General features: G+C 44.5%; 2 protein-coding genes across 5 annotated transcripts; both read left to right on the top strand.

Annotated features, from left to right (window-relative positions):
- Positions 1 to 5,255: 5,255 nt before the first annotated feature.
- LOC113033408 (serine/threonine-protein phosphatase 2A catalytic subunit beta isoform) lies at positions 5,256 to 18,085 on the top strand. Its single transcript, XM_026187163.1, has 8 exons — positions 5,256 to 5,697; positions 7,858 to 7,896; positions 10,730 to 10,900; positions 12,148 to 12,321; positions 14,734 to 14,823; positions 15,404 to 15,565; positions 16,591 to 16,709; positions 17,363 to 18,085. The coding sequence occupies exons 1-8, from the start codon at positions 5,596 to 5,598 to the stop codon at positions 17,433 to 17,435; spliced, it is 930 nt and encodes a 309-aa protein (XP_026042948.1). The 5' UTR covers positions 5,256 to 5,595; the 3' UTR covers positions 17,436 to 18,085.
- Positions 18,086 to 18,348: 263 nt separating this feature from the next.
- Positions 18,349 to 24,834, top strand: shld3 (shieldin complex subunit 3). Of its 4 annotated transcripts, XM_026188552.1 has the most exons (5): positions 18,349 to 18,438; positions 18,534 to 18,687; positions 18,908 to 19,899; positions 19,965 to 20,193; positions 23,687 to 24,834. In XM_026188552.1, the coding sequence occupies exons 3-5, from the start codon at positions 19,724 to 19,726 to the stop codon at positions 23,888 to 23,890; spliced, it is 609 nt and encodes a 202-aa protein (XP_026044337.1). In that variant the 5' UTR covers positions 18,349 to 18,438; positions 18,534 to 18,687; positions 18,908 to 19,723; the 3' UTR covers positions 23,891 to 24,834. The 4 variants fall into 4 exon arrangements, with proteins under 4 accessions (XP_026044337.1, XP_026044336.1, XP_026044334.1 ...); XM_026188551.1 differs by having other exon boundaries at positions 18,534 to 18,619; positions 18,908 to 20,193; XM_026188549.1 differs by having other exon boundaries at positions 18,908 to 20,193.
- The last annotated feature ends 287 nt before the right edge of the window (positions 24,835 to 25,121 follow it).

Genomic DNA, 25,121 nt, shown 5'->3' with positions numbered 1-25,121 from the left:
TCCCATACTCCACTAGCCTGGTTTAAATCGTACCTGTCTGATCGCACTCAGTTCATTCAACTCAAATCCTTTACTTCTCAGCCCTTTCCTCTGAGCACTGGCGTGCCCCAGGGATCTGTCCTGGGCCCCTTCTTTTCACTATCTACCTTCTACCGCTTGGACACGTTTTTCGTAAATACAATATCCAGTTTCACTGTTATGCTGATGACACCCAGCTTTATCTGTCCACCAAACCTGATTCTGCTCTCCCCCGTCCTCCCTCACCCTCTGCTTAGCTGAACTAAATTCATGGTTCTCTTCTAATTTTCTTAAACTCAACAGTAACAAATCCGAGCTCCTCTTGGTCGGCACTAAATCAACATTATCCAGAACCAACAGTTTCTCTGTTACTATCAATAACTCGCCGGTCTTCGTTTCTTCCTCTGTGAAAAGCTTGGGTGTCATCCTCGACAGCACTCTATCTTTCACTTCACACATTAATAACGACACTCGGTCTGCATATTTTCAATTGCGCAACAATAATCGTCTCCGTCCTTTCCTCTCCCCACATGCTGCTGCCATTCTTGTCCACAGCCTTGTTACTTCCCGGACTGATTATTGTAATTCACTTCTTTTTGGTCTTACTCAAACATCCATCCACAAGCTCCAACGCGTCCAGAACTCTGCTGCCTGTATCATCTCCAGGACCCCTTCTGTCCACCACATCACTCCTGTCCTGCAGCAGCTTCATTGGCTTCCAGTCAAATATGGCATCAATTTCAAAATACTCTTGTACACATTTAAGGCTATTCATCATCTGTCTCCTCCATATCTCTCTGACCTGGTTCGGATCACCGCCCCATCTCGGTGTCTCAGATCTACTTCTTCCCTTTCTCTCTATGTTCCCTCCGTCTTGCCACCATGGGGAGCTTTCAGCTGCTCCTCGACTCTGGAATTCCCGACCTCCTGATTTAAGAAATATCTCTTCCTTGTCTCTCTTTAAGTCCCAATTCAAAACTCACTTGTTCAAAACAGCTTATCCCACATAACCTCTCCACTCTGCTATTTTAAATTTGTTTTATGTCTTATGCTTTTATGATTGTGTAAACTGCTGGCTTTCATGTTGCTTTTATTATTCTACCATGTACAGTGTCCTTGAGTGTTCTGAAAGGCGCTTTCAAATAAAATTTATTATTATTATTATTATTATTATTATTATTATATTTATTATTATTATTAAGGCAGAGAAGAAAGTAACAAAAATCAGCAAAAAGTGGAAAAGTTGGGTCAGAGCATCCAGCACGGCAGCCCACCTCACCGGTGTTCTGGGACTCTATCCTACCTCACAAACCATCCAACCGTTTGTTTCTGCACAAACGCTGCGCATGCTCGTAACCCAAACCCCTAATTTACATATTTTTTTAATCCATTGTGAATATTTCTTATGGTTAGGGTTAGGGGTTGGATTAGTCAGAAGTCTCTGGCAAATTCTAATACAAGTAGGACGATATGCCAAAGTAGGACGGTTTCTCAGCACACTGGAATTGGAAAATCGCACCATGCCACCATCTTCCTTATGCCTGCTTACAAACAAAGGCTAAAGCAGTAGGCACTAGTGATGTGCGAATCATGAACCTATCGTTCAATACTCGAGAATCACTTTCCTGACTCGTGAATCATGATTCACAAGCCCAACTGACTCATTCACTGACTCCTCCCTGTTCCTGATAGCAAACTCATTTCATTAGTAGAAATATATCTAGCTTATAATTAAAATTGTGGCCCCCTGGCATAACTTTGCTAGACCCGCCCCTGCACAGTTACCAGCTACTTAGAAAAGGATCCTGGTGTTATTTGTCTCTCAGAAACAGTTCATAACTTTGTCTTGATGCATTCTCAGTCATCCAGGAAAGTAAATCTCCAAAAAGTTGATTCTGTTCATCTGGACGTAGCGTTTTGTGGGAGAAACGTTTCGTCATCATCCAGGTGACTTCTTCAGTCTCAGCTGACTGCAGGTTTCTCCAACCTTATAAACAGCACATTTGCATAATGACTGAAACCAGCCCACTGAAGGACCAATGGGCTGGGAGGTCTCCCACAAAACTTCCCTTCAGCTCATTCATGTCACCTAAAAGGTAAACCTGCTTCTCCATCACTGTTCAGCTCTGATGATTCAGTAAGGACATCTCCTGGTTTCATCTTCATGTTTCCCTCTCACCACATATCCAAACCGACATCATGAGCAGCAGCTTTACAGCTGTGGCTCCAGCAAACATCAGCTGATACTAGAAAGTAATATTAAATAAACTCTAACAACAGCTGATCTGGTTTCCTCTTTCTGGCACAAAGTGGGCGATAAATAAACAAGAGAGAAAAGCCGATCAGCTGATCATTGATCAGTTTCATGATTGAAGTAGGAACAGCAGAGGGAGGGGGAGAATGAAGGAAGAAGAGGCAGCTGTGCAGCGTAAAGACACAGAATAACTCCAGCTTTGTGTCATTTTTTGTGTCATAATAAAGTTACGTTGAAACCAAGCACACCATTGTTTTTCTTGTGACATTACCAATAAGTTTGATGTGTCACATGGCCCTCTTCCTATTGAAAAAACAAAAGTTGTATCCAAGATGGCCGACTTCTAAATGGCCACCATGGCCACCACCAGAGATTACTTTTTTCAAGTAACGAGTAAAGTAAGGGATTACTATTGCAAAAACGGTAATTAGATTACCGTTACTTTCCCGTAGGAACGCTGCGTTACTGCGTTAGTAAAACCGTGATTTTTTTGCGAGAATGTCTCACGACAGTGACGTAAGCGAGTGCGACGGTCGTGACAACAGCTGTGTGCAGATCAACAGTGGATCATATATCGAGTATGGGAGAGAGTATGAGCGTGCAGCGTTTAAAGCGTGGAAGTACTGACCTTACTTTAAGTTTGAATCCATAAAAAGTGACAAAAACATTAGCGTCCATTAGCATTGTGCGTGGGAAGAAAACATCTTTTTACAGCGAAAAAAACCCCTAAACTTCCAAGCAAGCTCCGAGTGCGCTACGACGTAATGGGAAATTCACAGAGAAACTGCCGTATCCTTCCACTGACCGCTGCGGCACACCTGCACCAGGGTAAACCTCCGCCTACCCAACTCCTGCTTTACAGGTGAAAATAGAGCAACAGGACCGCTGAGTCTTTGACTTTATTTATTTTCTGCTGTGTTTTACTTGCATCTATTTGAAAGACTGAGTGTAAACACACAAAATATTTTATTTTATGTGCTGGAATGTGCAGAAAATAGGTTTAAATGTTAAACTAATTTCTTCCAGTCAGAGAATGTTGCATATAATTACATTTTTGCTTTATGCATAAAGTTAAAAGATTAAAATTAATAAAACTAATAAAACTTTTAAAAAGAGACTTTTCCATTTGATTACATTTTGTATGATGGATTATGCAGAAAAAGTAGAATTGGGCTGAAAGATCTATCGCTTTATCACCTATTCAGGGTGTAAATCGTGTTTTTAAAAAGTAACTAAGTAACTAAGTAATTAATTACTTTTGAAAATAAGTAATCAGTAAAGTAACGGGATTACTTTTTTGGGGAAGTAATCAGTAATTAGTTACTGATTACTTTTTTTCAAGTAACTTGACCAACACTGGTCACCACCCATCTTGAGGAGTTTGCCCCCTCACATATACTAATGTGCCACAAACAGGACTTTAATATCACCAACCATTCCCATGTTATTACGGTGTATCCATATAAATGGCCACCCTGTAGTATACGAGTAGTAGTTGTTGCAAAGATTTTTGTTTTTCTTCCTCACTCGCCCTAACCTTACCTGACTTACCTTGTTTCCTTTTCTCACCTTCGATTGGCTCTAGAGTTTGCCCTTAATTGCACTCACCTGGCACACATTATATAAGGACTGCACTCACTTACAGCTGGGGCAGCAGCTGACGTGAGTTTGAGTTGGTCTCCTGAGTTTAAACCTTTATTCCTAAGTTCAACATCACCTCCGTCACATCCATCACCTCCGTCACCTCCGTCACCAAAAGCGCCTCCACTTCCTGAGACGCCTGAAACGGGCCAACCTCCCTCCTCACCGTGTTCTACAGGAGCACCATAGAGAGCGTTCTGACCAGCTGCATCTCCGTGTCGTTCAGTAACTGCAAAGTCGACGATCTCAGCCAGCTCCGGAGGAACCCACCCGAGGGATTAATAACGTTTTATTTAATCAAATCTAAGAACTTTAATCTCAGCCAAACTGATTTACTCCCCAACAAATAAAAGACTGAAAAAAGCAAATCAATAACATCTTAAGTTATCTGAGTGACTTATATATCATGTTTAACCTGAGTAGCGAAAGACCGCGGGGGTTGAACGATTAACCATGTGCCGGGGGTCTGGTGTTCTCGCCGGCTCGAGTGACCCTTGAACCCCCGGTCAGCTATCAAGCTGGTGGGTAACAGATGTCTCTGAAAATGTCGGAGCACTTTTGCAAATATGTGATGTCTTGATAAACCGAGCAGATATTTGAAGTTTACACAGCTACATTCTCGCCTGAATATATGTTAAAAGTTTATTTTGTGACCCAGAAAGATTAATAAGAGCATGTCTGTGAATGTCCTCAGTCATCCAGGTCATCGTAGTCTGAGGAGCTTGGAAAGAAAAGCGCCTGGACTTCTTTAAGTTGCTTGAAGACGTTTCACCTCTCATCCGAGAAGCATCTTCAGGGCCACGAAGGACACACCCGACCCACCCTTCAAATCTGGGGAAAAGGAGGACGTATTTGTCGGCCGGCTTCGGAGGAGTCTACGAATTGGGACAGCCTTCGTTGCGCCGCTGTGACGTAATCGGCCTACAAATGCGGCCTCAGGAGGATGCAGCCTACGTTTTGGGACACAGCTTATGTCTCCCTTTAAGTTATGCTATATAACTCTGATATACTGCAACAGATTGATGGGTGTTTTATTTTGCATTCTGACCGGTTGATTTCATGAGGATAACAATTTCAACTTTCCTTTGAACCTCCTCATTAACAGTATTGATAGTGTAGTAATAGCGTAGTTATAGTATTGCAGTAATGTAGGTGTACTGTGAAAGTAGCAGTAATGAAGCTGTAGCAGCAGTAATGTAGTAGTGTAGCAGCAGTAGTTCTGTACTTGTACTGTGTTAGTAGTACTAGTAGTGTTGTGGCGCGCATTCGCGCCGTAATTCAAGGTCTGTCCACACGGTGTCACTGCTGTGCTGAGTCCACACGCTGGTTAAATCCCCGGATGTTATTGTGGCTAGCTCCTTTAGCAAATCGGCTAGCCGCTGCGACGCCGCAGTATTCTGCCGCTACGCTCTGCCGCATCGGGGACTTTTGATCCTTTTCACTCCCCCGGCCGATAGACCCGTGTTTTTAACGTTGGTATCTTAACATCGGTCATTTATCATGATAGAAGTTGATTAAACAGGTCGTTGTTTTAAACTGTTGCGGTGATTTTTTTCCAACCGGTCCGGTGGGTTAACAATACGAAGAGCTAAAGGCTAAATTAGCAGCTAGCGTAGAGACACAGGCCCGCTTGTTTCTTCAGGTAGCTAACACAGCTAGCTTAGCGAGCTACCGCGGCTGTCATGGAAGACAAATCCTTCACTAAAGAGTTAGACCAATGGATCGAACAGCTAAACGAGTGCAAGCAGCTATCGGAAAACCAAGTCCGGACGCTCTGTGAGAAGGTAAGTTCCAAAGTTTTTGACATGATTTCCCGGCAGGCCTGGCTCAGCCCAGCGCGGCCTGTGTTGCGAAAGTGGCTCCGGCTAATTTCCGGAATGAAGGAGCGACGAGGCGGCTGTTTGCGCCCAATTTTCCTACGCATTCTGAGTCAGAATTCCCTTTCAGGTGTGATATATATGTGTGTATTTCTATTAAATAATCCCCACTGTGAACTGTTGTCCGACTATCGTCGACTCATTACACACGGGCCGAAAAATCGCATCTCTAGCCCAGTGCCAAGAAATAGACGCAGCCCATTTTACTGCCCGGTTATTACCTGCGCTGTCTTTTGCGCACAGGCCGGGATTCAGCCTGATTCAGCCATTCACTGTAGAGGGCTTTATTCTTAATTCTCTCTTAAGGCGAATCATCTGTTAATGTGTGTCGCGATTGATCGATTAGTACCGCGCCCTTAATGTATTGATCAACCATTTGATTGCATAAACGGCAGGTTGGTTGCACCATTAAAGATGAGCCGTTTGTTCAGCCGTGTGGCGGCTCTCGTCCTATGTCGAAGCGATTAAACCCGAAATATTCTTCGTTGCGTACTTTTAGAAGTGTGCGTTGACTAAATGAGCAGCGATGTTCAGAGAAAATACCCATCAAACTGAAAATCCACGTCCGAGACAGCAGAGCGTAAAATGTCTGTAACCTGATTTATTATGCTCTCTGCATAAAGAGCAATCCATTGTTGGTGCCATTTAACATCTAAATGAGGGCTGAAACCGTCTGTACTAATCAGTCATTTATTTGTTTCTAGCTAATCAGCAGAGTCAGAGATGGTTTAGATGTTAAAAATAAATAAATAAAGAGACTTATAGTACAGGTTCTGGTGTCCCCGTTTTGTCTTCTTAGATTTTCAGTATAATAAAAAGATGAAAGTCTCAAAGTAAAAACTGGATAAACATGGCGTGAAATTTGAAGGACAGAAGAATATAATGGAGGTATGATGAACATGGCACAGACTGGCTCATATCTGATTGATCTCCATTAGGAGATTATTGCAGTAATCTGAGGGGGAATGAAAGTATGCAGGTGGTATTGGTCAGGTGGGTGAGGAGGTTTGAGCGCAGCCAGGTTCTGCCAGCTGACTTCATATGAACTAATCAATTACTGAAGGGGGCTCTTATTACAGTTAATAACAGCAACATTCATGAGATGAATGAGGTTTGGCCTGTTGTAGGTACATGCTGTCATCTTTCAGCTGTGAGTGGAGCTGAAGTGATGTAAAAAGTACTGATAAGTCTTTCTTTTGCTCTTCCTACACATTGCTGTTTGCAGTAAATTTGAATAAAAACCAGCAACATGTTTATGGACTTTTTCCTTAGGTGGGTACATTTTTAAAGGTTATTGATTTTATATTTCCACGTATTGAAGCTGTTGCATGATTCATTGCAGCAAGTTTTTCCTGCTCTAAATGAGCCTCACACAGCGAGTCCACGTGTAGCTGATGACTCAGTGTTGATGAGTTTACTGTGCCTAACAAAGGGCTGTGTAAGGTTTGGATATTTCTGACATTTTGACTAACAAAGATGGCGTTATTTCGAATAGAGGGAACCGTAACCTGCTGTTCTGAAGGGTTCTGGTTGGAGGACGCTGTTGGTACAGCATAAAAAAGATATTTAGCATTTTGCCCGGTTAGCTGTTTCCAGTAAAATAAATTAATAATACTTTATCAGTAAGAGAATTTAAAAAAATGACAGCTTAAATGTCACATGTGTGTGACGTGTTTAGCTGGTCAAAAATGAGGCAGTCCCAGCTGTAGCCTGTGTATCCTGTGAATTCTGATGTGAAGGAGGGAAGTTTAGCTGCTGAGTGATTGATGGTTAAAACTCTAAAATAAGATCAACTTTATTTTCTCACTAATTTAAAAGAGCTGTGGGGCTGAGGAGAGCAGGTTTCCAAACAGCACAGTGTCCTCTGAGGTCACGTGGGCCTGAAATCTTAAGAAGGAAAAAACAAACAAACCAAAAACAGTCGTGTGTGTGACTCTGGGCATGTAGGAGCTGAGTTTGATTTCACCTCCTGTCAGCTCGTCACATGATCCCCCCCTCCACTGTCTGAGCTGTGAGTCCTTTAGAAAAAACCCCCAAAGACACTCATTAAATCTGTTTCCTCTACAGGCCAAGGAGATCCTGACCAAGGAGTCCAACGTTCAGGAGGTGAGTTTTCCGAACTCATTATTGATTATTCATGGAAAATATGAAAGTCACGAGGAAAAAGAAAAGCAGAAGATAAAACCAGAGCTGATATCAAACGATTAGATTCTAATCCAAGTCAGCCGTTTATGGGTCATCGGTCCTTTATAAATGGTAAATGGCCTGTATTTATATAGCGCTTTTCTAGTCCCTAAGGACCCCAAAGCGCTTTACATATCCAGTCATCCACCCATTCACGCACACATTCACACACTGGTGATGGCAGCTACATTGTAGCCACAGCCACCCTGGGGCGCACTGACAGAGGCGAGGCTGCCGGACACTGGCGCCACCGGGCCCTCTGACCACCACCTTTATGTGTTTCAGAGTGAAGATGTGGCTCTGTGACTCGGGTGGAGCGGAGCTCAGGTTAACATTTTACATGCATCCGTAGTTCTGTGTTAACCTGAGCTGCACTGCTCACAGAGCCACGGTACTAGGACTCTACCTTTGACAATATTTGAAGTAGGTCCAGCCCAGGGAGCCTTCTAGATAGTGGAGTTGTAAACTGTGACAGGCTCCTTCCTCCTCATAAACACCTCCAGGCTGCTCTTACAAAAACCCATAAAAGCAGCATGAAGAAACACGCTGTGAAATGATGGACAGTTTCCAGGTCCCAGGTATCAGCACGTGTAGGTGAGCACCAGCCTGTTTTTAAATGAGCTCTCCACCCGCTGATGGTGTTTCTGCAGGGCACAGGTGAAGAAAGGTTCCTGTTTGTCCAAATTCTTTCTTTCATTTGTATCAAAGTGTGGAAAAGATTTGAGGAACAGATTTCAGTGTGCGGTTTGTTCCCTGTGGGGTGTTTGAGCAATCTCACACCCTGTTTACACGGCCTACAGCTGAGGCGTGGGCTCGCACACATGCCCACCGCCATGTTTTTATGGAAACGGTTTTCCCTCAAAAGCACAAAACTGATCCAAACATTCAGCCGTCGGTGAACGTCCTATTTACAGCCGCTCCTGTCAGATGCTTGTTACTGATTCACCTGCAGTGAGGAAGGTGGAAGTGATTTGAGGAAACTGTTCCTCCTGTGTGTTCGGCCTTAAAGAACTTTAATTGATCATATTGACTTCCTGTCAACAGAGCAGTTGCCAGATCGGATCAGATTTCTTTTGTTTTAATGCAGTTCTTAAACATTTTTTGGTGCCTTCATTTTTTTATTATTTGTAAACAATAACAAAAATGAGGATTTCTGTCAGCAGCTTAGAACCTCTTTAAACCCTGAAGTAAGCAAACGCTGACGTTCTGAAGTAGGGGGTTCTTTGAGACTCAGGTGTGCTAAAAGGAACGAGTGAAAGTTACATTTACTGTGTGTGAACACATGAAAGGGCTGATTGATGGTGAAGAGGTAAAACTGATCCCTTTGACGTTTGGAGAAATGACCTGAAGAAAAACGCAGTCGAGAGAAACGACAGTGAAAGCTGCCTGACGACATCAGGTGTGCCGAGGTGTCGGCAGCTTTCAGTGAAACCTCCTCTAAAAGGAAGCTGGATCTGAACCAGAGTGTCTGATAAGACCAGTTATGATCCAGTGAGCTTATCATGAAGAGAGCTTGATGCTGCTACAGGTGACATGAAGACGTTTCCCTCGCAGGTTGTTGAAACGTTACTTCACTCGGTGTTGTGCCTTGGCAGTAATTGGTGCGCTCAGTGTGATGTTGCACAAACATGCCAGTGTACTCAGCACGGTGAGGCTAACGTTAGCAGTGCTAGCACCTGCAGCCATCATGTGCATGATGTGGGCGCCTTGGTCCCGTGGTTTTATCTTAGTGTGCCAGGAAACACATGCAGGAGTTTTAACAGCAGTGTGGATATTTAGTGATATTCCAACAGATCAGCTGCGAATGTTTTTTTTTTTTCTTTCAGAAACAAAACAAATGGACGTCTCTAACATCTTTTTTGTTTCTTATTGACATGATTATATACTGACGCTGATATTGGCCCACCGATAAACTGTGCTAGCTTTACAGGAAACTGTGGTTGTAGATTAATGAAATACTGCTCAGTTTAACCACAGAGTAGTTATGTAACTGTCGAGTGCAGCAGCTGTTAAACATCTAATTGATGAGTCGCACACATTCCTGGTAATTAGTGAGCACAGGTGAAGGTCGAACAGTGTTACACCGATTATCATTTTCATCGTCTTTCTAGCCGATCTGATTCCTGCAGGTTTGATGTTTTTGTGTCCAAAAGGCTAACAAACAGTAAAAACTAGAACTGACTAGAATATATCAGCCTGTTGTCATGGATACCCAGTTCAACCTTTTGAGTTGAGATCAAATTTCTGATTCAAAGATCAGGTCAGTGCATCCCAAATAAAACCCAGCATTAAATATTCACGTACTGTGGCTCAGCTCCGTGTGTGTGTGTGTGTGTGTGTGTGTGTGTGTGTGTGTGTGTGTGTGTGCGCGCGCGCACGCACATGTGTGTTCATTTGTTATCAGCCTAAATATTGACGTTCCTCTGCTGCAGACACAAACATGAGTCATGTCAACATAAAAGCAGGTTGTTCAGGGTTAAAGAAAATCCCCGACTTTTCCTTCAGCTTTGTATCCTAATAGAAATGTAATTTATTTAATGACCCAACAGTTGGATCCTATTTGATCATCAGTCATCGGAGCCAGTATCTAACAACTATATTTGTGCTTTTATCTAAACTCAGGCCTTGGAGCGGATGTTAGAGCAGGAAGATAAAAAACCCCGCTGGCTTCCTTTTGGCTTGGTGTAAAAAAACAAAACGAATGAGCTTCAGTTTCTGTGGCGCTGACCATGTGACTCTGTGTTTGTCCCCTCAGGTGCGATGCCCGGTGACGGTGTGCGGCGATGTCCACGGTCAGTTCCACGACCTGATGGAGCTCTTTAAGATCGGAGGAAAGTCTCCCGACACCAACTACCTGTTCATGGGGGACTACGTCGACAGAGGCTACTACTCTGTGGAGACGGTCACGCTGCTCGTCACGTTAAAGGTAAACCTCTGTGTTTCTGTGTGGCGTTCACGTGTGCTGCGTGGAAGCGCTCTGATGTCAGCTGATGTTCTCTGAGTTTACTTTCTGTTAGGATCACAGCGGCCCTCTCGGTGGCCACAGGCTGACAGACTGTTTGTTTGTTCTGATAAGAAGCATACTGAACTTGTTTGCTCCGTCAGTCTGAAAGCTTCCAAAAATCATCTGCAGTTCGTCTGAGCTTCAAACAAACAGATCAACATCAGCTCAGCTGAGCAGACGTTTAATCTGAGGACTGATGGTTCTGTAAAGTTTTAGAGCATCATAAACACGTTTTATAAAAACATGAAGTGGTGGCATGTGAGGGGAAATCAGCTGACTGAGGAGATGGCCAATGTTTCTGCTGCACACAGAGGAGCAGTCGGGGGATAAATGTGGTCTGAACAGAAGCAACCACATGATGTGAAAATGATGTGAACTAGTTTGACTCTGATTGTGTTCACAGTACAGCTGCAGCGTGTAAATCTCAAGGAAACTGACAGACTTTAATGACCTTTTTGTTTTCCAACCACAACACGTGTCAGACCTGGACTCTGACGTGTGATTCTGGTTAGATATCAGGTTTGTTGCAGGATTCACAGGCTGTGAGCTTCGAGTTTACAGAAACATGGTTGTTCACAGGAACAACCAGGCGTGATCGGCCCTTCAGACAAAGTTATTTATTCTTAAAGTTTAGTGTATTGTAGTTAAAATGATACACAGACAAATAAAAATGATGCAAAGAAACTTTATTTAGAAAATTGCATCACTGTGGTTATTGTTGTACTTGCATGTTTCACACATGTTTACCTGGTTGTTATAATTTTTTTTTTAACCTGTTTGAGAGAACAGCGCTGCTGCTTTAGTAGTTTACAACCTCTTTGCTTTTATTTTGAAAGTATAGTTAATGCCATCCAGCTAGCTTCCTGTCTCGAAGGTTCTTCCGGTATGTCTCGTCCTGCCGTCAGACTCCTCCCCCGGTGGGGAGCGGTGGTCCTGTTTCTGTTCTAGAGGCTGCCAGCAGAGTCACACTTTGGTCTGAGTGCTTCTTCTTTCCCGTCTCGGTATCACAGCGTGACGGCTTCCTTTAGCTAATCGTTTCTATTTTACATCATGAAGTCTGACAGAAGAGTCATTAAACATGTAGCTGAGTCAGCATGCTGCTCTCTGGGGGTCTGACCCAGCTTTAGATCGTCTTTAACGTTATTATGTATTTTTAAATTGTCGTTCAGGTTCGTTTCCAGGAGCGAATCACCATCCTGCGAGGGAACCACGAGTCTCGGCAGATCACACAGGTCTACGGCTTCTACGACGAGTGCCTGAGGAAGTACGGCAACGCTAACGTGTGGAAGTACTTCACAGACCTGTTCGACTACCTGCCGCTCACCGCGCTGGTTGACGGACAGGTAGGACGCGCCACGCCCAGTTTCACTGTGACGTTTTCATCTGATCAGACCTGCAGTTAGAATGGGAATCAATAAGAATTTAGTTATTCAGATTCCATTATTAATATTACTTATCGATTTGATTCCTTATGAATTCTCTTATTGATTCTCATTGGCTCTGCTTTGAGAGTGGCCACCGTCACTGAGCAGCATATCAGTTCATGCAGATTAATTTCATGTTGTGTGGTCAGTTATTTGTGCATGTTGGAGGTGTTTCCTGTTTGTTGTGATCGGTGTTGGGTCAATACTCATAGTCAAGTAAAAATGTTAGTTTCTGTGCTACCAAAGTTCCCCGGCTTTCATTCAAACTGTGTATCAGCACCGACACTTTAAACTACTTAAACATTATAAATGTCTTCAAGCTCACACTGAGGCCTGTGGAGCACAATCAGCCACTCACACAGTACACACAGTTATGTGTGTTTGTATATGAATATTTCATAGTTTGAGGCTGCCTGTTTATCTAAGGCAGATGAACAAAGTACATTGGAATTGTACATAATATCACAGATGATAAATTCAATAGATTTTAAGTAGATGCTTGTGCTTTCTTAAAGTCTTATATGTTGAATTGAACTATGTGATGTGTTCAAAGCCTCCCAGTCAGTGCTGTTCTCCGTGCCTGTCTGACATGATGTTATTAGCACAAACACTTTAAAGGTGATCGTTCAGGATTTCAGCAATAATACAGACAGCAACGTAGTTAGCAAAAAACAGTTTTATTGGGAATTAACTTAAAAAACAAACAAACATCTGTCTCCTATTTTTTGTCACACAGGAAAGAAGCATCAATATCTGATGAGAAGACTCATTGGTTTCTTTTTGTGGGGTTTTTGTTGTTGTTGTTGTTTATTTTAGAACATCTCTAACAAGTTGATTTGTTCACATTTTCACATCTTAATTTTTAAGTGAAATGTGCATTTTGAGTTTACACGATGTGTATAAGGCGACCGTTTCCTTTTGCAGTATTTTTGTTTGGTGCGTTTTTATATGTCTCAACAAAAGGGGAACAAAGGTGTTTAAGTTCACCCAGGATGATTTGTTTTCATTTTCACATGGTCTTACTGACGTGATGCGAATTGAAACATGCATTCTTTGTGTTGGGCGGTGGGGGGGATGTGCTGGAAAAGCTTGAAAAGTGACCTTGAAAGTGCTTAAAAAGTGCTTGAATTTGACCCTGAAATAGGCGTATGAACCCTGACACTGAGTCAGTTACTGTTTAACATTATAAACCTGAGGCTACAGCTGCATACACCGACATAGATCCCTGTGCTGATAAGGACACGCGATCGTTCTTAGTGTTTAGGCATGAGCAGAGCTGAAACCAGCAGAGAGACTGTAAAGTGGTTGCCATGGTGATTCTACCTCAGCCTGGCTGGTCACTTTATCGCAGCGCGGTGTGGTGTTGGGATTCACTCAGCTTTAGCGTCACTCTGGGCTCTTGGCTAGCTTAACATTAGCATGCTGTTAAAGAGCGTGTGTTAACAGTATGATGCAGGCGCTTCTGTCCTGGAGGAGTCTCCATATTATCATTGCGTCCACGCTGGAGACGGCGCCACTACTTTCCTCCTCCAACACGCAAACTGAAATCAGCTGATCGTAGCCAAGTGTGCAAGGATCTATAGGCAGGCAGACTAACAATTCCAAGCACGTAGACTACTAGAATTCCAATAACCGGTTCTTCTACCATAAGAACCGGTTCTCGTATCCCATCCCTGCGTGTAAGGTTAAATCAGTGCTCCTTTTTTCAGGTATGACATTGTGTTTATTATCATAACCCACAGATGGTTACTTGCACACACTTGTTTTTGTTTGTTGGTTGGAAAACGTTTTGTAGCTGCGTCACTGCCCCCTGCTGGTGATGCTGGCATGTTTTTAGCTGAGAGTAGAAACGGGAGAAACGACTCTATTTAAATGACTTCATGATTGTTCCATAGATGATAAATCTCCTCACGTCGTGCTTTTTGATAGACTAGAATAAAAGATGAGTGCAGAGATCTGCTGTGAACTGTAGCTGATTAAAGAAACCTGAACACATGAAAGAATGGTGATCATATTGTTTTTGGCAAATGTGGCAAATCTTTTTCTTAAGCATGAATCTGACATTAAAAACGGTCAGTATAGATCATGATTCTTATTATTTTTAATCGCCTGTTTCTCGTGTCTGCGGTCTGTCCGCCTCTTAAACATTTACCCTATTTTTCAGCCACATCCTGTCAGTTTTATTTGGGTTTTTCTTTCTTCATGAGTGAATATTTGAGCGTCCACACACTCCCGCCTGAGTTTGAAGCTGAATAAAGATGTTTTTAACTGTTTGTTGGTGAATCTGTTCATTAATTATTTAACTGCAGGTTTTGTTGTTCTTTGTTTCAGATCTTCTGTCTCCACGGAGGCTTGTCTCCTTCCATAGACACTCTGGATCACATACGAGCTCTGGACCGCCTGCAAGAAGTTCCACATGAGGTATACACACACACACACACACACACACACACACACACACACACACACACACACAGGTCAGCTTTCAGATTGTCAGGGATGGAAACAGAAATACTTTTTAAACAAAAGCCCGTCGGTTGTTTGAGAGACGGCCTCTGTGGAGCTTTTATTTTCACACTGATCCATGTTTGGCACCACAGCAGTTTGTGGTGATAAATGGGGAGAACAAACGCGTCGGCCGGCTCGATGCTGACACTCATTCGTGAGCTGCAGAGGAGCCAGAGCCGAGGCTTAGACCTGATTGTGTCATTAAAAACTACAGACACAACTCATCTGTTCACACGTAGTAATTTTACTGCTTTATGTACAAAATTGTCACCAAAGCAAGAACAGGAGAGCAGTTTATTAAAAACAATCAGTGCTCTGCAAAGCTCTGCAACACCAGTCAAACCTTCAATAACGTCTGGTGTCCATCATGAGTTTGTGCGTACAGTGCAGTTACGATCTGTGCTTCTAGTTTAAACTCTAAGCGTCATTTATCAGGTTTATATTTAGGATTCTGAACTGTGCAGTTTACCTGAGCTGTTGGCTTCTGTTTCAGGGCCCGATGTGTGACCTGCTGTGGTCGGACCCCGATGACCGCGGCGGGTGGGGGATCTCTCCCCGAGGTGCCGGCTACACCTTCGGTCAGGACATCTCTGAAACCTTCAATCATGCCAACGGACTCACTCTGGTGTCTCGCGCCCATCAGCTGGTCATGGAGGTATTTTGGACACTTTTTCACAGCACGGTGTCACTTTTATGTGAAAATATTGTGCTGTTTAACCAAAGAATGAGTATGAATATTTGTTTATAGAAAATCTCCTCGGGGGTTCGCTTTAAAAAAAACAAATCTGGCTGCGTAAAAGAAGGAAATCCAACCTGTTAGCAGCCTGTTTATATGCAGAGATGATTCAGATTAGAAGGAAAAAAACAAAACACTTTATTTTGGGTCAGGTGACCTCGTTATCCTGGTCAGGTGACCTGTTTGTCCTCTGATGTCATGATGATGAGCTTCAGAAACCCACGCTGCTGCAGGTTTGTCGTGATGAGCCCACAGACCGGCGCTCACATGTCCTGTTATTTTTATGTTAAACCTGGCACACGTGTTCACACAGCCAGTGGACTGAAGGGTCCTATAAAAATCCTCTGGTTTCCATGGCAACAACATGAAGTTGGAGCAGGCTCCTCATCTCCTCCCTGGTGTCCCAGTTTCACTCCCACGGAGGTTCAGTTCACTGTTCAGAAGATTCGCCAAGCAGCTGCACGAACTTCATCTGCAGCTGAAGGAAAGCTCCGATCACAGGCGGCTGAGGACGTGCCGCGCCCACAGATCGAGCTGGTTTGACCGTTATTCTCACTGGAAATGTTAAAATGACAAAGTTCTCGTCAGTTTTCCTGAACTGATCTGCGAGAGCCGTTCCTGTTGATGTTAGCACGCCATTCAGTTCACGGTTAACTTGACAATTTCATGTGTCTGAAGTGAAATATAACTTTGTAGTCCTTTTTTCTTCTTCTCACAGACTATTTCGTCCTTCAGAGTAAAATATCTCTGCTACTCTGTGCTGATTGGTCGGTTAAAGACTGGCTGATTCTCACTCAAAAACATTTCACGACCGCAGCGGTGAAACGTCAAAAACAAAGAAATGAAACTTGTTCTTGAGCCCATGGAGTCCTGCTCGTTCAGCTCAGTAGCGCCCCCTGTTGATCAGAGGTGTCCCAGTCTAACTGACATGTTTGTTCCTGCAGGGCTACAACTGGGGCCATGACAAGAACGTGGTGACCATCTTCAGTGCTCCAAACTACTGCTACCGCTGTGGAAACCAGGCGGCCATCATGGAACTGGACGACACTCTGAAATATTCTTTGTAAGTACGAAGAATGCGTTCACATCATATGAGAGGCCGAACGGTGCTGAGGTTAAATATGAATACATCCATGTAAAACACACGGAGCCGTGTGGGGACCCTGAGGGTTGGACACTAAACATCACGAATCCCCAGATTCCTTTTAATGTTTCTCTTCTTTCATATAATAAGTTTATCATGAATACTCAGACTGTGCTTCTGCTTAACGAGTCAGAAACATCAGAGCACACATTCAGTTTCATTCAGGGACACACTGACAGCTGCCAGCAGGGGGCGACTCCTGAAGGTTGACATGAGCTGAGCTCAGTAAACTCACCTGATGAGTTTTTGGTCTGAATAAAATGTAGTTATTCTGGAAGTTTTGGTCCTGTTACAGTTGAAACATCCATAAAGGGGGAGGGCTTAGGGGCGGGGCTTCATTGTGACAGACAAGCAGCTCCACGGCTCGCTCCTTATCATCTGATTTTAAAACGCCAGGTCAAGGCTTTACATCACTCTGACCATCTTTTATGTACAGTCTGAGTCTAGGTCTCATCTGCTAAAATTACATGACTGTCTTGGTTACCATGGATACAGAAGCTAAGGTTTAACTGATCTAACCTCACTCAACTTAAAGGAAGTCGTCACTAACGAGGTTTCTTCTGTCTCCTCAGCCTTCAGTTTGACCCCGCCCCTCGCCGTGGTGAGCCCCATGTGACCAGACGCACTCCCGACTACTTCCTGTGAATGTCCGAAGCATCCCCGTCCATCATCCACGAAGCTCCACCCACCCCCACCTCCCCCCCAGTCATTTTGGATGGAAAGACCATTCTAATCCTTCTTCTGATAATGATGATGATGATGATGAATAGAGACAAACGATTGGCTGAATCCAGATTTTAAAGAGGGCGCCCCCTACAGTCGTGTTTTCAGTATGCTGTCTTTAATGCTGTGCTGCAGAAACATGTAAACTCTGATCTGTTCTTCTTTTTGTTTCTTACATGTTTGAAATCGAGAGAATAAAACTACCAACGTGGACCAAATGTGCCATAATTCTGCTCCTTTACCACATGTACAACGCAAACGCAGGCTTCCTCCTTCCTCTTCTGTTTCCTTTCTCTCTCTTTTTTTTTTCTTTTTTTAAAGACCACAGCACTAAAACAGACCTGACGTCACCGCCAACACCACACGTCTCCTGGCATACCTGCTTTTTTTTTTTTTTTTTTTTCCCCCCCCTGTTGCGAAATAATTTTAAAAACTGATTTAAGTTTGCTTCTAGTAGTACAGCTGTGAGTTTTAGCTGTCCGGGCTGCAGCCGGTGGTCATCTCAGCAAGTATATTACTGTAATTTGAATAAAGACAACAGACGTATGAAATAAAATGTCCTATTGATGAACTTCCTGTGTGAGTCGACCTCGTTCTTCTCCTGCTTCACCTGGAGGTTCGAACTTTGTGCTCCAGTTCTGTTGTTTTCTGAGCGTGCTCAGAACACATGTTCAGCTTGTTACTTAAGCCCAGGGGTGGGCAACTCCAGCCCTCGAGGGTCTGTGTCCTGCAGGTTTTAGGTCTCACCCTGGGCCAACACACCTGAATCAAATGATTCATTACCAGGCCTCTGGAGGTCACTTAGTCATTTAAATCAGCCGTGTTGGATCAAGGACACATCTAAGGCCTGCAGGACACCGGCCCCTGAGGCCTGGAGTTTGACACGTGTGCTCTAAGGTCAAGTCAGAGAATGCTGGCAGGAAATGTATATATTTTTTATTTACATATTTTAAGGCAGAGATTCAGAAGGAAATCTGAAATGTTTAAAAGTGTTAAATGAGACTACTTTGTACTTTGCAGGATGTTTTTATTTGTGTTTGATGAAAGACTAACATCACAGTGCTGAGCAGCCTGTAGCTTCAGACCTGCATCTACTGCTGGAAACGGTAACCGGAGCTCACCGGCAAGTATGAGTGATGTCACGTAAAGTGAATCACAGCTGTTCTGAAATCAGGTGATCATGAACTGGTTGATGTGTAGTGTAGAAATCAGCAGGAACCTTTTCTTTAAATGATTTCTGCAGAGTGAGTTTTACAATTAAGAATGAGAAAAAGCCTGAAAGACAAATTTGATAGTGATTTATTTTTGAATTTATGGCAAAAGTTTAAAAAGTTTTTTCCACTCTTTGCTATTTTTATGCAACTGAACAACCATCGTTTCTCCATCGTTTTCAGGAAAATGCGAATAGATACATGGAAAAACTTCTCCGGGCTCCCTGAAGCTCTTCTTTGGATGCTTCTGCCTTTGTGGATGATGAGCAGATGTTTCCAGATGTTACTGTTTATGATATCAAACTTTGATGAAAATCAACGACTGTAAAAAAGACACGTTTTCAACTTAAAATGACTTCCGTATCAGCGTTACATCAATATCGCGAGAGTTGGAGCGATATTTGCTCGACACCGTCCATGTTAGCTTCCTGGAGTGGTTCGCGGCTGCTTGATGGAGGCGCGCGGGTCTGAGGTGTGGAGGTGGGCTAGAGTCATCACCTGTGAGCTCGGAGAGGCCCGCCGGTAAATACCGGCTCTGCTCGCCGGTCAGCCCGGTAGCTAACGTGAGCTAGCAGCAGAGGCTAAAAACATTAGCCCCCGGTGCTCGAGGGAAGTTTGGTACTTGAGCGCGAGCTGAGCCTGAGTTGACTTTAAAGCCACAAAGTTCAAAGGTCACGGAGTCGGTAAAGATTTGTTTGAATGTGACATTTCCGGTCGGGATGCTGTGTAGTGTGAATGCTTCTGTCAGCGTGTGTAGAAATGTGAACTCTGGAGCATGCGCAGTATAGTTTCTGCTGAGCATTTTTAACAGTTAATCCTTTCACCACTTGATGACGTTAACGGGCTGTCGGTCTGAATGAAACGTGCTTCATGTCTGCCTGGACTGACGTCACAAAGAGGAAGATGATGATGGTGAGGAGGAGGGTGTTGCCGCCGGTCCCCTGACCCCGTCCGCCTGTATGGGGGATGTAGTCCTGCACTATCAGCCTGGATCAGCTGATGAGCTCGGCTCACTGTTGGAGACTACGCAGAAGCTCCTGGAGCCGTTCCCTCTCCGTGCTCCTCCGGCCTTCACGCCGTGGTTCCCCACGCTCACCGGAGACTGCCGCCTGCCCATCAGACCTGCGAGACCAGCTCCTGTCGTCACGTGTTTGGATGATTCACCAGCAGCAGAGGTGAGACCCAGAGATGGTGACCCAGAAACCCACTGTGATCTCCACCCTGTGTCTCCTAACAACAGACCTGAGAAGCAGCCACACAAGGACAAAGATGGTGCCCTTTGCACCGGCTCGGAGGTCAGGCGGAGCAGGTGGAGCGTCTTCACGCAGAGAGGCGTCCTGCAGCAGAGCTCGCAGTCGTTGTCCAAACAGTTTCACCACGCCGTCTCCGTCCACGGGCTCCACCTCCGCCAGAGGGCCAAATGGGTGATCGGTGAGCTGAACTGCGGAGCAGCGAGAGACATCGAGGAGGTCGGTGGAATGTTGTAGAAACTGTGAAGCTTTACAATGTTTTAAAATTTTGTTTGAAGGCTGATGAAGATGTTAAGAGTGAGGAAAAACCACAGACTGGAGCCAGACGTGAGACGGTGGAGTGCACAGGCACACACCTGCTAATCAGCGCTCAGTAACACTCAGAATGTCTCTGAGTAAAACTCAGCCAGCCTTCCTGGGGTCAGTGCACTGACCTCACAGCAGCCATGTTATTGGTCACATGATGTCATTAAGCAAACAAACACATTGCAGAGGCCCAGTTCAGGTGAAGCTAGCAGACAGCTAGCTGTCAGTCAAAGAGGCCACGCCCCCAATAGACCCTGTGCACGAGACAATGCTAACTTCCTGGTTTGAGACCGGATGTGGGGTTGTACATTTCCGGTAGCTTTACTTTGCGGTCAATCACTACTGCAAAGATATATCCTCCACAATCATGTCCAAAACTTGAAAACGGAAAGATGGCGTTAAGTTACAAAGAGCAGAAGGTGGGAACGCTCACCGCTGCTGTGTCATAAAAAATCTAATGATCAATTTAAAGCGTTTAGATCATCAGCTGTTTACATCACTCAACACAAGCTGAACTGCATCACTGCAGCAGAAGACACATCGTCCACATGCAGAAGCACATCTCTGTGTTGTGACTGGTCTCATGATCTAAACAGGCAAATGTTCAGCATTCAAACTACAGGTGAAGAACAGTCAAACCAGATGTTTCCCGTTATGTCGAGATCAGCTCGTCCAGTACACACCTACACAGCATGTTAACAAACCGTGAAAAAAGCCACACAAAAAATGAATGATTGTAATGGTTTCTATACATTAGTATGTAGGAAGGGTATGTTGTGACTTACCTTCAAAATTACAGCGGTCCCTCGCTATAACGCGCTTCACCTTTCACCTCGCTGTTTCACTGAGTTTTTAGTGCAAGTTTGCTGCTTTTTTTTTTATGTCACATTGTGTCCTGCGTCCTGATCGCTGCAGACGATCTCCTCTGTCTCTCCTGTACAGTCCAGAATCGCTGCATCGATGCTAGCAGTGTGACTCTGCAGTGCAATGCTGTATGTCCACGATGTCCACCAAACGTTTTGCACCGTCAAAAATAAAATCGGCTCCTTGATTTCACCTCTCGCTGGTTATTTTTAGAACATAACACCCGCGATAAACGAGGGACAGCTGAGAAATATAACATTTGAATCCATTTTCTCTTTTGCTCTGAGGCGCGGGGGAAAATATCGACAAGTCAATGAACATCATTTACAGATATATTGGGTAAATGCCCGAGACATCTATAGAAATGTAAATCGCCGCTTGATTCATTCATTTGGTTAACTTGTTTTGGACCGTAAACCAGGCGCGAATACGACACCGGAAACAAAGCTCCCCACAGGAGTTTCCACACCGGAAGTAGCATATGCTAACGTGCACATAGTCAATTCAATTCAAATTCTTTATTGTCCCACAAGGGGAGATTAGTTTAGCAGCAGGGAACATAAAAGTAAACAAAACAATAATATAATATGTCTGTGAAGGTTCTCAGTCATCCAGGTCATCGTAGTCAAAGGAGCTGCAAAGAAAAGCGTCTGGACTTCTTTAAGTTGCTTGAAGACGTTTCACCTCTCATCCGAGAAGCTTCTTCAGTTCTAAGGTCAAATGGTGGAGAGTCCCAGATATAAACCTAGTGGGAGTTTCCCCCCACAGAGGGACAAAAGGACCCCTGATGATCCTCTAATCACATGAGCCAAGGTGGGAAACTGGGTGTGGGTCCCAATCAGCCAGAGTTTCGGGTGTGTTCATTGTGAAACCTGGCCCCACCTTATCATGCGAATTCCTGAGGTCAGATGGTCCAGGATGTGAGTGGCGTTAAGGCGTCTGGGAAGGATCTCAAAACTGGATTATAGATGGCAGAGAGTTGGTGTCGTAAGCCCCGCCTCTGTTCAAAGATGGTCGCTCACAGTGGACATAGATGCTTCTTTCACTCCTCTTTCAAACCATCTGTCCTCTCTGTCCAAAATGTGAACATTGGCATCCTCGAAAGAGTGACCTTTGACCTTAAGATGCAGATGGACTGCTGAGTCTTGTCCTGTGGAGGTGGCTCTTCTGTGTTGTACCATGCGCTTGTGAAGTGGCTGTTTGGTCTCTCCGATGTAGAGGTCTGGGCATTCCTCGCTGCACTGTACAGCATACACCACATTGTTAAGTTTGTGTTTTGGCGTTTTGTCTTAATAATATAATATTATTAACATAAAATAATAAAATGTTTAAGTCTTACTAGAACAGGTCTGTTATTAAAGCATGCTCACCTCTACAGCTGTTGTGAAGGAGGAAATTATCCACAGAGACCAGTTTGTTTATCAGGCTGGAAACACACTGTGAAGTTTTAACATGGGAGTCTATGGGGACTGACTCACTGCTGCCCCTGCTGGGTGTTAGAGGAACTGCAGGATGTTGATGTTTGTGTTTACAGGTGGTTTCGAGTAGAAGCGCAGGGCGATGTGTAACGAGAACTCCTCGACTCTTCCTCAGAGACGTTTCTTTAATGATGGCGGCGCCGTGACTTCACACTCGCTGTATTGGTTGTTGCGTGTTCTACTGGACTCATTGCAGTCTTCCTTTGAACTTCAGGTGTTGCATGGTAGAAATAAACGCTGCAGTGTGTGGGTGCAGATGAAGTTACAGTGGGAGCGGTCGCTTCCAGCAGCGTGTCCGTCTGAAACATCTGTGAATCTGCAGCTGTGACATCACATCTGCTGCACCTGCGTTCACAGCACGCACGGGAAACCTCACACGTATGAATGCTGGCGGCGGCGGCGATTGATAAATCGTCACGAGTCCGAGTACTTCTCTCGCATTCTTGCTGTTCAGACAGCTTGTAGGTGCATCGCTGCCACCTTCAGCCATAACAGTGCGTTACAAAAACAACCAAACACAAACAGGCTTTAATAATCAGTGACTGTGGAATATTTAATCATCGGGACCGTTCGTGGTAATCACCAGGTGTGAGTGTCACACACACGTTAAATATTAGAACGAAGCCACAGAAAGAAAACTTTATTTGCTGGTCAAAGTTAATAATTTGTTGGCTCTCAGAGAAAAACGCCAAAGATTCGCAGCTTCCAGGTTTTCCACTGACGTCTCGCCATGAAATAACGAGTGTGTGAGTCAGACGTGCTTTATCAGAGATGCAGTTTCTAAGCCTCCACAATCTTCACGCTTTAAATGTTAAAGCGGGCACGAGGACTGTGAGTCTGCTCCTGGTTAATGTTACCTGTGGACGGCGCCGGCGTGTGCTTTCTTCCTGCGTGCTGTGTCTGCTGATCCTTATCGGAGTGTCCGACCTTCACCTTGTTTCCACAGCTCGTCACATTTTAACGTCCCACAGAAATAAGTCTGCTCAGCAACAGAGACGGAAAATACAAACAGCTGTTTGATGTTGTCACATTGTTTACGTGGAGTTTGCTCCTCCTCCCCGCAGGTGTGGCGAACTCTGAGCCGCTTGGCGCGAACTTCCTGCCTGCCGTCGTGTAACGCCAACATCCAGCGCGAGCGCGGCGAGATCTGGGTGTTCTGCGACGTGCTGCACTCCGAGCAGGTGGGGCGCTTCCTGAAGGAGGAGCTGCGGCTGTCGGGGAGGATCGACCTGTCGGTGCGCCGGCTGGGAAACGTCTTCAGCATGTAGAGCGCCCCCTGCTGCACTCGCTTGGGTTTCTGCAGACGTCGCAGCTTAGACGGAGGCTGCAGTGACATCTGCGGGGGCAGCTTCGGTCTTATTCTTTGTCACTGTGGTTTAACCTGCAGCTCGGCCCGGCCGGCATCAGTGTGAGTCACAGTGTGAGTCCTGATAAGAATCAGCACCGTAAAAGTGATAAAAGGAAGCAACAGTGAGAGTGAAACGATCAGACCCACTCAGGGAGACGCGCTGTGTTACAGCAAGCTTTCTGCCATAGCTAACATTCTTGTTTTAGAGATGCAGACATAATCCAGCTGATGTTTATCAGCTGTTCACATCAGGTTGTAGCTGGAAACTGTTGATGAAGACGAAGAAGCTCCAAGAAAAATCAAGTTAGCATTCTGCTCTGTCTTCAAATAAACCAGCGTCCGTTAACAAAACCCTCACAGAGCACATTAAAAAGAACAGTTGGTGTTACAGAGTGCACACTGAGAGCGAGGCTGTGTGATAGTGAATGAAATCTGCTCATCAAACAGCAAATCCACGCTGCCATTTATCCACCGTTCAGGCTTTCTCTGAAGGAAACAAGGCGAATATTCATCAAGTGTTCTGCCATACTGGCTTTATGAGCAGATCAAACCCAGTTTCCACCAGTAAGCCTGACCTGTGTCAAACAGTAATATGTGATCAGGAGCTGTTGCAGCTGTGCGCTGCGTCCACACAGGATGTAAAAATATATCTAAGTTAAGCTAAAGCTGTTTTTCCTCTTCATCAAATGCTTCAAGGGCAGAAACCCATTTATATTTTATTCAAATCTACTGAACTATTCATGAGCTGGGGGGAGGGGGGTGCTCCAGCTGGATTTGTGTGTTGTGTGTGCGTTTGTAAAGTGTTTTCATACTGATGTTTGTCATCCTTCTCTGATGCCAATAAAGCTTTTTTAATATTTGTAATAAGTGTCTGGAGTTGCTGCATGTGATGTGATGTGACTGTTCTGGAAAAGCTGCAGCAGTCACATGATGCTGGAGTCTCACACACACACACACACACACACACACACACACACACACACACACACACACACACACACACACACACACCGAGCAGCCTGAATGAATGAGTGCAGCATGAATACAGTACAACCCCCATCCCTCTCACACGCACTCTTTTGTTGCTGTGGGCTCTCTGCACACTGCGTTAAAAAAATATCTGGGTTACCGGATGTGACGTAAGCACCCAG

The sequence above is a fragment of the Astatotilapia calliptera genome, chromosome 12, assembly GCF_900246225.1.
Source record: "Astatotilapia calliptera chromosome 12, fAstCal1.2, whole genome shotgun sequence".
Lineage (NCBI taxonomy): Eukaryota > Metazoa > Chordata > Actinopteri > Cichliformes > Cichlidae > Astatotilapia > Astatotilapia calliptera.
Note: the sequence above shows the minus strand (reverse complement) of the source record. Positions and strands in the feature narration are given on the sequence as shown.